The sequence below is a fragment of the Felis catus genome, chromosome B3 (assembly GCF_018350175.1).
Source record: "Felis catus isolate Fca126 chromosome B3, F.catus_Fca126_mat1.0, whole genome shotgun sequence".
Lineage (NCBI taxonomy): Eukaryota > Metazoa > Chordata > Mammalia > Carnivora > Felidae > Felis > Felis catus.
In genome coordinates this window covers 105,203,156-105,215,493 of record NC_058373.1, presented here as the reverse complement: position 1 = coordinate 105,215,493, position 12,338 = coordinate 105,203,156, and the positions used below count along the sequence as shown (strand labels likewise).

Genomic DNA, 12,338 nt, shown 5'->3' with positions numbered 1-12,338 from the left:
ATGTGTTACTTCCAAAGAAAGACAAACTAAGATAAATTTTTAAAACTGCTAAAAACTGTTTTTAATTCTAGCTCATTTAAGTTTAATAGATGTCACACAATTTGTTAAAACGGGGCACAAAATACAGTTTTAAGCAGCCTGGATTAAAAATGAGAGCAAATAGATACATATTTATAATGAAAGATTTAACTAAATACCAACAAAACAAAACAAAACAAAACTGGTTGATTGTGTTCTATATTTGGCCTGAAAAAAAGAGACAGACAGACAGACAGACAGAGACAGAAAGGAACCACGGATGGGGCACCTAGGTGGCTCAGTCTGTTAAGCAACTGATTTTGGCTAGGGTTATGATCTCACGGTTCATGAGTTCAAGCCCTGTGTTGGGCTCTGTGCTGACAGCTCAGAGCCTGGAACCTGCTTCAGATTCTGTGTCTCTGCCCCTCCCCCGCTCAAACTCTGTCTCTCTCTCCCTCAAAAATAAACAAACATTTAAAAAATAAATAAATAAATAAAAAAGGAACCACTGACAAAACCAGAGTCCCTAGTGAAGTCCAAATAAGATCAGAAGGAATGCACTCCATCTCTAGCTGCTGGACTTTCCAGCTGATCTCTAAGAAGACCCAGAGCAGCTCGTAAGCTTACTCGCTTTGATATTTCCTCATTTTGACTAAGAGCATCTGTCTCAAAATTTTGACATTATCTTCCACTTCTCTATCTTCCACTTACCTTCTCACACCCCATGGAGTCATCAAGTTTTGTCAATTATTTCATCACAATTGCAGGAATGATGTCACAGAACTACAGAGGCAGGGGGAACCCAAAAGGCCACCGATCCTAACTTCCTAATTTTATAGATGAAACGGAGGTTCACAGAGGTAACAGGATTTACTTGATCAAGGTCACAGAACAGTAAGGTAGGGTTAGTAAGATCCTAGAGATCTTCCCACAACATCTCACTCTCTCAGAATAGTACTTCTCCCTTCGTGCTTCTCCTTCTCTGGTAAAAAAACAAACAAACAAAAAAAAAAAAAAACAACAAAAAAAAACCCAACTTCATCACCTCTGGCCAACTATTTCATTCTTGCAGATTTTACTGATTTAAAAAGTTCCCAAATACGTTTCTCCACCATTCAACAATCTAAAATTATTCCTTAGAGACAAATGGGTAGGCTAATTTCTTCTGTTTGACCTTCCACACATACTATCCTCTGGCCATGCCCTCGCCTCCTATCACTTCACAGACAACTCTCAGCAGTCACACTGCTCCTCACTGGCTACACCACACCCTTCCCACAGCTGACTCCATGCTTCTCACTGATCTCTCAACCTTCCTCCATTCAACTTTCTTTAAGATCCAACACAAGCCTTCCCCTTTTCAAAACCTTGTCTTTAAACACTTCCAATTGATCTGTCCCTTCCTAGCTCCTTTTGCTTTTACTGCCCACACTACACAATTGAGTCTTGATAAGCAGCCATCCCATGGTTTAAATGTCTATGCAGAACAGTTTCGTAATCTATTAAATGCAATACTGCTTCCTATCACAGTTCTAATCACTTATTCCTCCACATACGTACATATTCTCTCCCCAACTAAGCTCTAAGCAATCTGGGGCGGAGGTGGGGGCAGAGAAGGGGGATTTCTTAAATGCCAGACAGCAAGTAAGAAAGAACTAAGCATATAGCAGGCTCTCAATATAAATCGGAGTAAGTGGCGTTGAAAAAAATATAATTCAGATATTCCTGCCTTTTACTATTCTTGTCTTAAGTCTGAATGTGTTTACCCTTTAAGATCGTTCATTCTACATGATTACATTAAATTAATCAACAAGAGGGGCGCCTGGGTGGCTCAGTTGGTTAAGCGGCTGACTTCCACTCAGGTCATGATCTCACAGTTCATGAGTTAAAGCCCCACGTCGGGCTATGTGCTGACAGCTCAGGGCCCGGAGCCTGCTTTGGATTCTGTGTGTGTGTCTCTCTCTGACCGCCCCCCCCCCCCCCCCAGCTCACACTCTGTCTCTGTCTCAAAAGTAAATAAACATTAAAATAAATAAAGCGAAAGTAAATTAACCAACAAGAGAAATCACAAGGTAAAACTAGACATCAACTTCTTTATAGGCTTTTAAGTTTTATTTTTTCTAATTATCAAATTAAGTCCTCAATGTAACAAATGTAAATAGCTATGAAGTGTAAAAAACCAGGAAAGAAGAAATTTTTTCTTCAATTTTTTTTTTTTTTAGAATTTTTTGAAAGTTTATTTATTTATTTTGAGAGAGATAATCCAAAGCAGGCTCTGCACCAAGTGCAGAGCCAACATGGGGCTCAATATCATGACTCTGAGATCATGACCTGAGCCAAAATCAAGAGTCAGATACTTAACCCATTGAGCCATTCAGGCGCCCCAGAGTCCTTTCTCAGTGAACACTACTACTGACCATGCATTTATACAAACCAAAAATCTGGGATTCATCCTTAGCTCTTTCTTCATGCTCACATCTAATTGTCAATTCCATCTCTAAGTCATCTTCCAATCCGTCTACTCTTCTCCAAACCAGCATGCCCTCACTCTACCATCCTCCAATGTATTGAGGACCAACTGAATCTCTCTCAAAGAGATGCCTACAAAATTTGTAGCCAGTTGGTTTCCTGGACTGAATAGTTCAGTCCTCTTCCAATCCATCTATTTTTTTTTTTTTTTTTTAGGAGGAGGAGGGCAGAGAGAGACAGAGAGAGAGAGAGAGAAAGAGAGAATCCTAAGCAGGCTCTGTGCTGTCAGTGCAATGCAGAGCCCAATGCAGGCTTGAACCCACGAACCACGAGATCATGACCTAAGCTGAACCCAAGAGTCAGATGCTTAACTGATTGAGCCACCCAGGCACCCCCTGATCCATCTTTTGATAACTGTTATCTGAATGAGTCTTTTAAGAATTATATATCATAATTTAACATTTTAAGATGATTTGTCACTTCTCTTCTTTAAAGTTTATAACCTAGCCCCTTGCTTCCTCTCCAGCTACACAGTAAGGGCATTCTACCCTGTTCTAGATGCTCTGGCCATACTCTTCATTCCTGGCTCCAGTCTATTACTTTTTACTAGTACAGCTTTAGAGCATATCATATCAAATGGGGCAAATTTTCCAACATTCAAGTTCTTTCCCCCCATGTTAGCTATTCTCAACTATGTGTATTCCATATGTATGTAATTATTATGTATATATATCCTCAACTGTATGTCCTTCCAGGTAAATTTTAGGATCACTTTGCCAAATTCCATCTACTATTCTCTAAAAACAATAAATTCAAGGGGCGCCTGGGTGGCTCAATTGGTTAAGCATCCAACTTCGGCTCAGGTCATGATCTCACGGTTGGTGAGTTCAAGCCCCACATATAAACTCTCTGTTGTCAGCACAGATCCTGCTTTGGGTCCTCTGTCCCCCTCTCTCTCTGCCCCTCTCCCATGTGCTCTCTCTCAAAAACAGATAAACATTTTTAAAAACCACAATAAATTCAAGTGACATTGACTACAGCAAAATCTATCTCTTGAGACATAGTTAGATTGTCTTTTAGCCCAACAGGGGTCATTTCTGTATTTCTGATTCAGTTATTATTCTATACATTGCAGTCAGCTTCTCGACGCCTTTCCTAGTTTGTTTTTGCTTTCGAATTCTGTTCATTCATTCTGAATGGGAAGAGACCTACTAAGAAGTGTAGTGTTCAATTACTGTTCACTGTCTGTTTGTTAATGAACAACTTTTCCCTCCCTGATCTGAGAGTTCTGAGAGATTTCAGTTCGAAGAGTTCTAACTTGAAAACAAGTTGATAAGGTCCCTACTATGGTTGCAAGCAACCTCTTCTTCTGGGGGTCAGCTGGAAGGAGTGGTAATCACTGTCTGTCCAAATGAGTCAGATGTAATCTGTGATTTTTGGTTCAACTATAGACTTTGAAACACCATTCCACAACTCATGCCCTTACTTTCACTTTTTCTTATATATTTATAAACTCCAGGATATAATTTACCATCCAAGTTCCTTTCCTAACCACTATACCACATATTGGGAATCGTTTGGTGAACAAAGGTAAAAAGGAAAAACATGATGAGGACAAACAACCAGCTATTAAACTCTGGCTGGCTCAGGTGATCACCCCCTTGTGTTTTAGAGATAGTATTTACTTTTGTTAGTCCAATGCTTCCCAGTGCATAATATGTATGCCATGGACAACTGTAGGTGAAAAAATAATAAACTTTTAAACAGTTTTTATTTAATAGTTATAAATAGTTTATTTATTTAAATTCTATTATTGAAAACACCATACTGATTTTCCATTTACTGAATATAAAATTTCCTTTTTTAATAAAATGAGAATTCAAAATGAAGTAAACATTTTTCTTATTTTCTAAGGGGCCTTCCAGACTGTACCATTTCAGGAGTAGGATACATTTAACCTAAGGATATGTATCTCATCCCATCTCCACTAATGACAATAATAATAAAAATTGCCTCCAGGGGCGCCTGGGTGGCGCAGTCGGTTAAGCGTCCGACTTCAGCCAGGTCACGATCTCGCGGTCCGTGAGTTCGAGCCCCGCGTCAGGTTCTGGGCTGATGGCTCAGAGCCTGGAGCCTGTTTCCGATTCTGTGTCTCCCTCTCTCTCTGCCCCTCCCCCGTTCATGCTCTGTCTCTCTCTGTCCCAAAAATAAATAAACGTTGAAAAAAAAAAATTAAAAAAAAAAATTGCCTCCAGAGAAGTGAAGACATATGCTTATCATGGTGCTGTTGTCAGGGTTGGTTCGTATTTCATTGGTATTTAAGGGATACCTTAATACTTGGGAGGGAACATTTAGATGGAGTAGTAGCCGTGGTCTCCCTTCACTCCATCCAGATGCTAACCTTGTCCCTTTCTTAAATCTTGACAAGGAAAAGTCTAAACGTCCTTGGATAGTAAATAGTAAGTATTACGTATTCGGAACTACTTGACCATTGCTACAAGTAGTATAGTGAAGTGATTAAGAGAGCAAATTCTAGAGGCAGACTGCCTGGGTCTGAATCCTAGCCCAGTGAATACTTCCTAAATGACCTGCGGAAAAATCAATCTCTCTGTGCCTCATCTATACGCATCTCTGTGTGCACATCTATGATGTGCCATCATGTTTCCTCATCTATAACATGGGGATTCTGTAAAATTGAGATGTGATGGAATATACTTCATTGGATTTTGTGAGTATTGAGTTAATGCTTAGAACAGTACTTCTTCTGTACTAAAAATTGTTATAGCTGTTGAGTATTTTATGTGTCCAGCACCATAAAAAATGCTTTATACGTATTTCACACATTGAAAAATGAAACTAATCTTTGAGAACCATATAAAAACATAAGAAATGGCCCACTTAATTTTTGTAAATGAAACTTACTTTTGCTTTAAAACTGCTCTCAGAGCATCCTTCTGTCCCATGGTGTACCGAGAAATAAAGATGTCATTTGCTGCAAAATTGAGACACAAAATATACTTCAGATTCCTAAAAATTTGTTAAATTTTAATAAAGCTACCAAAAAAAAAAAAGCTTTTTAAAAATGTTTAGGAATTCAGCAATAAGATTTCTTAATTTTAAAAAATGTGAGTAGTAGCCGTGATCTACTAAATGACTACAAAATGACTGATTAATAATAGTCATAACCCGGGGCACGTGGGTGGCTAAGTCAGTTAAGCATCTGACTTCAGCTCAGGTCATGATCTTGTGGTTCATGGGTTCATCGGGCTCTGTGCTGACAGCTCGGAGCCTGGAGACTGCTTTGGATTCAGTGTCTCCCTCTCTCTCTGCTCCTCCCCTGCTCACACTCTGTGTCTCTCTCTCAAAAATAAATAAACATTAAAAAATATTTTTTTTCAAATAGTCATAACCCTAGACCCTAGGGGAAAAAATATAATAAAAAACACGTGAGGCCAAATTGGAGCCATTTGCTCAAATTCAAAAGAGAAAACTGTGGATAAAAATAAAACTACATAAAAAATGTCACTACATTAATTTCTTCAAAGCATATTTTTAATTTTTTAATCTATTATCTTACCAGACTATTCAAAACTTAAATTCAGAATTTATAAATTTTTTTAAGTACTTAATCCCAAATTTATGCAATAGGTTAGTAATAAAAACATTACCATTACCACTGCAAACCTTTTTCTGGATTTTAAAGATTCCACTACTAGCCTAATTTGGAAGGAAAAACTAATTAAAATGAAATAATCAAAATAATAAGAAAAAAATGGGGGTGCCTGGGTGGCTCAGTCGGTTAAGCGGCTGACTTCGGCTCAGGTCATGATCTCGCGGTCCGTGAGTTCGAGCCCCGCGTCAGGCTCTGTGCTGACAGCTCAGAGCCTGGAACCTGTTTCAGATTCTGTGTCTCCCTCTTTCTGACCCTCCCCCGTTCATGCTTTGTCTCTCTCTGTCTCAAAAATAAATAAACATTAAAAAAATTTTTTTTAAATAATAATAAGAAGAAAAAAATGTAAGTTTATTTAATAAGTATCTTTTAGGGGCGCCTGGGTGGCGCAGTGGGTTGGGCGTCCGACTTCAGCCAGGTCACGATCTCGCGGTCCGTGAGTTCGAGCCCCGTGTCGGGCTCTGGGCTGATGGCTCGGAGCCTGGAGCCTGTTTCCGATTCTGTGTCTCCCTCTCTCTCTGCCCCTCCCCCGTTCATGCTCTGTCTCTCTCTGTCCCAAAAATAAATAAATTAAAAAAAAAAAAAAAGTATCTTTTAAAAAAATCAATGAACATCTTAAAAGCTAAAAACCTAAAATCTTATCCTTATAAAGAAACTCCTGACACATACAACACAGATGAGCCATGAAGACCTGCTACCTGAAATAAGTCAATCATAAAACTAGAGCAGGGGGGGCGCCTGGGTGGCTCAGTCAGTTGAGCGACCGACTTCGGCTCAGGTCATGATCTTGCAGCTCATGAGTTCAAGCCCCACGTCAGGCTCTGTGCTGACACCTCGGAGCCTGGAGCGTGCTTCGGATACTGTGTCTCCCCCTCTCTGCCCCTAACCCACTCGCATTCTCTCTCCGTCTCTCTCAAAAATAAATAAACATTAAAAAAAAAAAAAAAAAAAAAAAACTAGAGCAGGGAGAAATGGAGAGTTAGTGTTTAATGAGTACAGAGTTTCAACCGGGGAAGATGAAAAAGTTCTGGAAATGGATGGTGGTGATAACTGCATAATGTGAATGTATCTAATGCCACAGAACTGTACACTTAAACTAAAGAGAGAGAAAGAGCTAGATTCTGTTATGTGTATTTTACAAGGGGGAAAAAAACGGAAAAGGAAATCTATCCTTTTACCTTTTTGTCTGTTGCTCTCTTCCAGTTTATCCACAGGCAACCCCTGCACTGCAACGTCTTTAGGAAAATCCTTTGGGATGTGAAAGGAAGAAATGAAAGGCTAAGATATCTTTATGATTTATTACTCATCAAGTAGCATTTACTAGCTATGTGACTACTGTGTTCTAGGAGGGCAGGATCGTGTGTTTTTATAGACTTAATTCCCAGAACCACTGCAATGCTTAGGTACCTTGAAGGTACTCAAGGATCAGTTGAATGAGCAAGTAAATGAACAAGCAAGCAACTCTGGCCCTGAAATTCATACTCAAATATCCATTTGCCACTTCTAGCAGAGAGAGTCATTTAACAACTCAGTTGCTACAGTTTAACATGAAAATCTGATTCACTGTGAGTCAAAAGGAGTACATAAGGATGGCCAACACATAAAACAACATCACAAATTAATCACAGCATTCTTTATCACTGAGCTCAAATATGGTCTCAGAAGGCTTCTCTACTGGCAACTAGCTTTCTGTTCACATGTGCAACCCTAGTCTTCATCTTTAAGATTCTATTCAGTGCTAAGACACCATGACTTTTTGAGCACTAGGTTCATTCAACATTGCTCTTCACCTTCCTTAGACACATCTTTTTTTTTTTCCTCTTAAAGCAGAAAAGGGTAAAGAGAAAATCATTAAAAGAAAGTGATCCCCTGGCAACAGGTATTAACTTCCTAAAAAATAGTTAATGAGGGGCACCCGGGTGGCTCAGTCAGTTGAGCATTCCACTTCAGCTACTATCATGATCTCACATCTCATGGTTTTTGAGTTGGAGCCCAACATCAGGCTCACTGCTGTCAGTGTAGAGCCCGCTTTGAATCCTCTGTCCCCACCTCTCTCTCTGCCCCTCCCCTGTTCATGCTCTCTCTCTCTAAAATAAATAAAACATTAAAAAAAATAGTCAACGAGGTTAACAATACAATAGAATACAGTATCTGGGGAATTAATATAAAGGCCTCCTACAAATGAGTAAGAAGCATAGCATATAAATATGTAATTCACAAAAGAAGAAGGCAATATATATGAAAAAAATTTCTCCTTCAGTAATAATAAAAGAATGCCTTCTTAACCTATCAAAATGGCAACTTTTTTTGGTCTACTTTTAATGCCCTGTATTGGTAAAGCTGGGGAAAAATAATACCACTAATTCTGCTCATGATCTTGCTGAATAATGTATATTGATACAGTCTTTCTAGAGGCAATTTAGAAACATTTCAAGAAGTGTGCATATCCTTTGATTTAATAATTTTACATCCAGAAATTAATCCTAATGAAATGACCTGAAATATACACCAGAATGTAAATCACATGGTTGTTTATATTATCAAATATTGGGGGAAAAAACTTAATGTCAAATGACAGGAACATGAACAAATAAATTATGGTACACATACACTGAAATTCTATGAACCCATTAAAGTTTCTAGGGAAAAAAAAAATCAATGGCATGGAAAAATATCCTTAATACTACCTAATAAGAAAACAGTATGGTCCTATTTCATAAAACATGAAGGCAACAGTTGACTTCAGCTACAGAATTTCTTCTTTCCTTTTTCTCTTTGTATTTTCTACAATGAATTTTAAAGTTTTTGTTTTCTTTCTACTCATGTGCAAGGACTGGCCCAAACAGGAATAGGGATATCTCACTTTCTGGTAGTGTAGAGAAATACATATGAATAAAAGAAGATAATGAATAAGCTTATAAATATGAGCATATCAGGCACAAACTCCTTTAGTTTCCTCATTAAAATAGCTTGATCAAGTCAATCCACACTGTAATCTTAGCACTCATTTATGAAACAAAAATGTGATACAAAGACAAACTACAGTTTGTATTCAAGAAAAAATGATAATGAACTGGATTTACTTTGCAGGCGTATTTTACCTTAAGCAATCTATACAAAACAAGCTTTGAGTCCATATTAAATCTAATGGAATCCTAATCATCTTCCAAAGATCATCGATTTATTTTCAATTATATAGTAATAGCATATCCATGCATCTGGGAAATTATTTAGATGATGGAATTCAAAGACCATTAATCATTAAAAAAGGTCTGCTCAAAAAAGAACCAAAGAATACCAACCCAAAGGCTAGGCATTGACTAAGGGACCAGGTGCAGCACATAATTATATGTTTTTATTGTGAGTGTTTTACAAAGTTGATAAGTAAGCAGCTTTAATTTCATTCTTACCAGGAATGAATTTCAATTTTCAAAATATTATATTGTGAAACTCTCTTCTTTAAAGACTCGTTTAATGGACAATTTATAGTCAACATTATGATTGGTGATCAAAATCTAATTAGATTGCATGAACAAAATATATTTATCATCAAATATTTTCAGGATTATAAAAGTAAAGATGAGAATTTCATGTTATTATTTTCTAAAGACCGCTCAAAAAAACCACACATAAAACCTCACAATAGCTTGAAAGATATATAATCACACCTCACTTTTTAAAAATGATGTTCCTACTGTTTCTTTACCTTTACCTAACAGTAAGTTAAGTCTCTAGTCTAGGATATGTTTTCCTTAGCTCAGAGCAGAGCTTCTTTTCAGTTACAGTATTTCTCTCAGTGTTCAACATCTTAATAACTAGTATTTTTTATTCTATGGAAGATTGTTTAATGTCTCAATGCTATTCAAGTTGCAACTATAGTATGTAAAACATTTCTTTGTAAGTGAAATTTAAGCAAAAACAAGGCCTGTTGCTCATCAAACATAATTTAAGAATACATTACTTAACAATACTGAAAAGTTTAACATGAATGGAATTACAAATTCTTTTGCTTACGCTTTCCGACACAGTAGAATTTTCTAGTGGAGGCTGCAGATAATTTCTAGCAGAAGTCAAGTCTGATGAACCTAACAAAACAAAGGAATCAATTTGAGTGATTTTAAAATCAGAACCTTTTCCTTTAAAAACTGTACAAGTATGATTCAAGAACTGTCAACTCCATATTAATGCAAAATCTATACTGGAAAGCACTTTTCATGCAAAAAAACTTAAGATGTAATTAACATACATTCTGATGAAAGTTTTACAGTTGATATTTAGGAAAATAAGGGTCAGTACTGACAATCAAGTGGGATAAATATGTTTTAAAATATATCGTTACACTGTTGGATTTGGACAAAGCATGGGTAGAATCATTAGCCAGGAATAAAATATGTACATGATATAAAAGCAAGACTTTATTATGTCATACCCTCCCTCCCAAAAAAAGCAGCATTATATAAGCATTTTTTTTGTTTTTGCACATATGTTTATTAATTTGATCTTTACAATTATCAGTGAAATGGGCAAAGCATATGTCTTCTTCATTTTCACTGAACTCCAGACAGGTTAAGTGAATTGAAATACGGAAGCCATCAAGAGGCAGAAGTTAACGCTTTTCTACATGCCAAATTGAATAACACTATCCAAACAGAAGGTAGAGCATTTGGTAAAAACCCCTATTGATGAACAATAAGCACATCATACTAGTTAAGTGTGTCCACCACAGATGTGAACAAGAACAATATGCAAAAACCACACAAAGAAAAAACACAATGGGAAATGTTTCATTCATTCCACCTATTCGATGTTATATAGATTAGACCGGCTGTGCTAGCCATTTCCCCATGGAAAGGGGTCAGCTTTCAAACATCTATACAAACTAGATGTATCTTATGTTTGAGAATTTAAACATATAAAATCCTCTAAATTCTGAAACGCAAAAAACGAAATGAAAATAAAGACTAAAGATTTACAAAAGTGAGAACTATTCGGAGTCACATACCACATAACGTTCCATTCAAGCTAGCCTCGGTTCTAACAGGAAGACGTTTATTTGCAGACAACGCTGGAGGAACACAGGGCAACTCATCTTTGAGCAAAACCGAATAATCTCCCTGATTTGGAGAAACTACCTCACGAAGCCTCCTCGCTGGTATTTTAACCCTTTGTTTCTTTTCCAGGCTAAACTCAGAGCCTTTCATATTTTGCAACAAAACTAGTCCCACAGTTCTGAATAGAATTTCTTCTAGGTCCGTAAAACTTCAAAACAAAATTTTCACCGCTTTGGGGACTTTGGGGAGAAGGAACGAAGGAGGAGTATGATAAACAAAATGTGAATTTCAAGTGATTTTAAAACATCCAGTCATCAACCTGTAAATAAATCAATGTCTAAATAGACTATATAAAAAGCTAGAAATTTCAATTTGGTATTTAATGCAGGATTAGAGACTACTAGAACACCATATTTACCCATTAATCCCAGTCAGTTCCACTAATGCATACGCCAGGGAATCTGAGAGTAGGGATGATAAGAGAAAGGCCGCGTGAGCAACAATAACCATAACGACACTCCCCAAACCTAGAACTGGCAGTGCAAAACCAGATAGTGTTAAGATTCGTTGGTGGGACTCAAGCAAAACTGAAATGCTTTAAAATCACCCATATAAGAAGCTTAATAGCTGTCTTCCGCCAGAGTTTTACACACTCCTCCAGATGCAACCATCGGACACCTAAATTCACCCCTCCCAGTCAGCCGAACGCTCGGCGACCGCGCAGTCACAGGTATAATCCGACAACAGCTTCAGCTGCCGGCCAGTCAACGTCCACTTTCGTTTAAGCCGGCCCCCCTGAGACTCAACACGCATGCGCGCCAAGATAATCATCCAAAACAACCAACGAAAAAGCCGAAAGCTCTCAGGTGTTCGTCCATCCCTCTCCGGGTGGAAACAAACTCCCAGTGTAAAAGGCTTAAGAACGTGTGAATTTGGTCGTTTTTGTTTTGTTTCTTGTTTCTTTTAAGACACTACACTGCCCCCACGAGATTTAAACGTTGAATAAAACTCGAAATTCCCATCGAAGGCCCGCACAGATCCCGACCTAGTTGGAAATACCACTCCTGTTGCTTAGGGACTGTTTACAGTGTAGCTCCTGGAGACCGTTAGGGACGCGGGATTAAGTAAGT

General features: G+C 37.8%; 1 protein-coding gene across 13 annotated transcripts in view; it reads right to left on the bottom strand.

The window, feature by feature from the left end:
* The window catches only part of KIAA0586 (protein TALPID3), a 114,050-nt gene extending 101,740 nt beyond the window's left edge, over nucleotides 1-12,310 (bottom strand). For 4 of the 13 annotated variants that reach the window (XM_045059968.1, XM_045059970.1, XM_023255728.2 and 1 more), the window contains exons 1-4: nucleotides 11,160-12,175; nucleotides 10,172-10,242; nucleotides 7,336-7,405; nucleotides 5,410-5,479 (exon numbers count right to left, since the gene is read on the bottom strand). In XM_045059968.1, coding sequence (XP_044915903.1) covers nucleotides 5,410-5,479; nucleotides 7,336-7,405; nucleotides 10,172-10,242; nucleotides 11,160-11,358 — 410 coding nt within the window. In that variant the 5' untranslated portion in view covers nucleotides 11,359-12,175. Of the gene's footprint in view, nucleotides 1-645; nucleotides 747-5,409; nucleotides 5,480-7,335; nucleotides 7,406-10,171; nucleotides 10,243-11,159; nucleotides 12,178-12,253 lie in introns of those variants that run through there. The other 9 variants (XM_045059976.1, XM_045059971.1, XR_006599652.1 and 6 more) reach the window with 7 other exon arrangements.
* Between the last annotated feature and the right edge of the window lie 28 nt (nucleotides 12,311-12,338).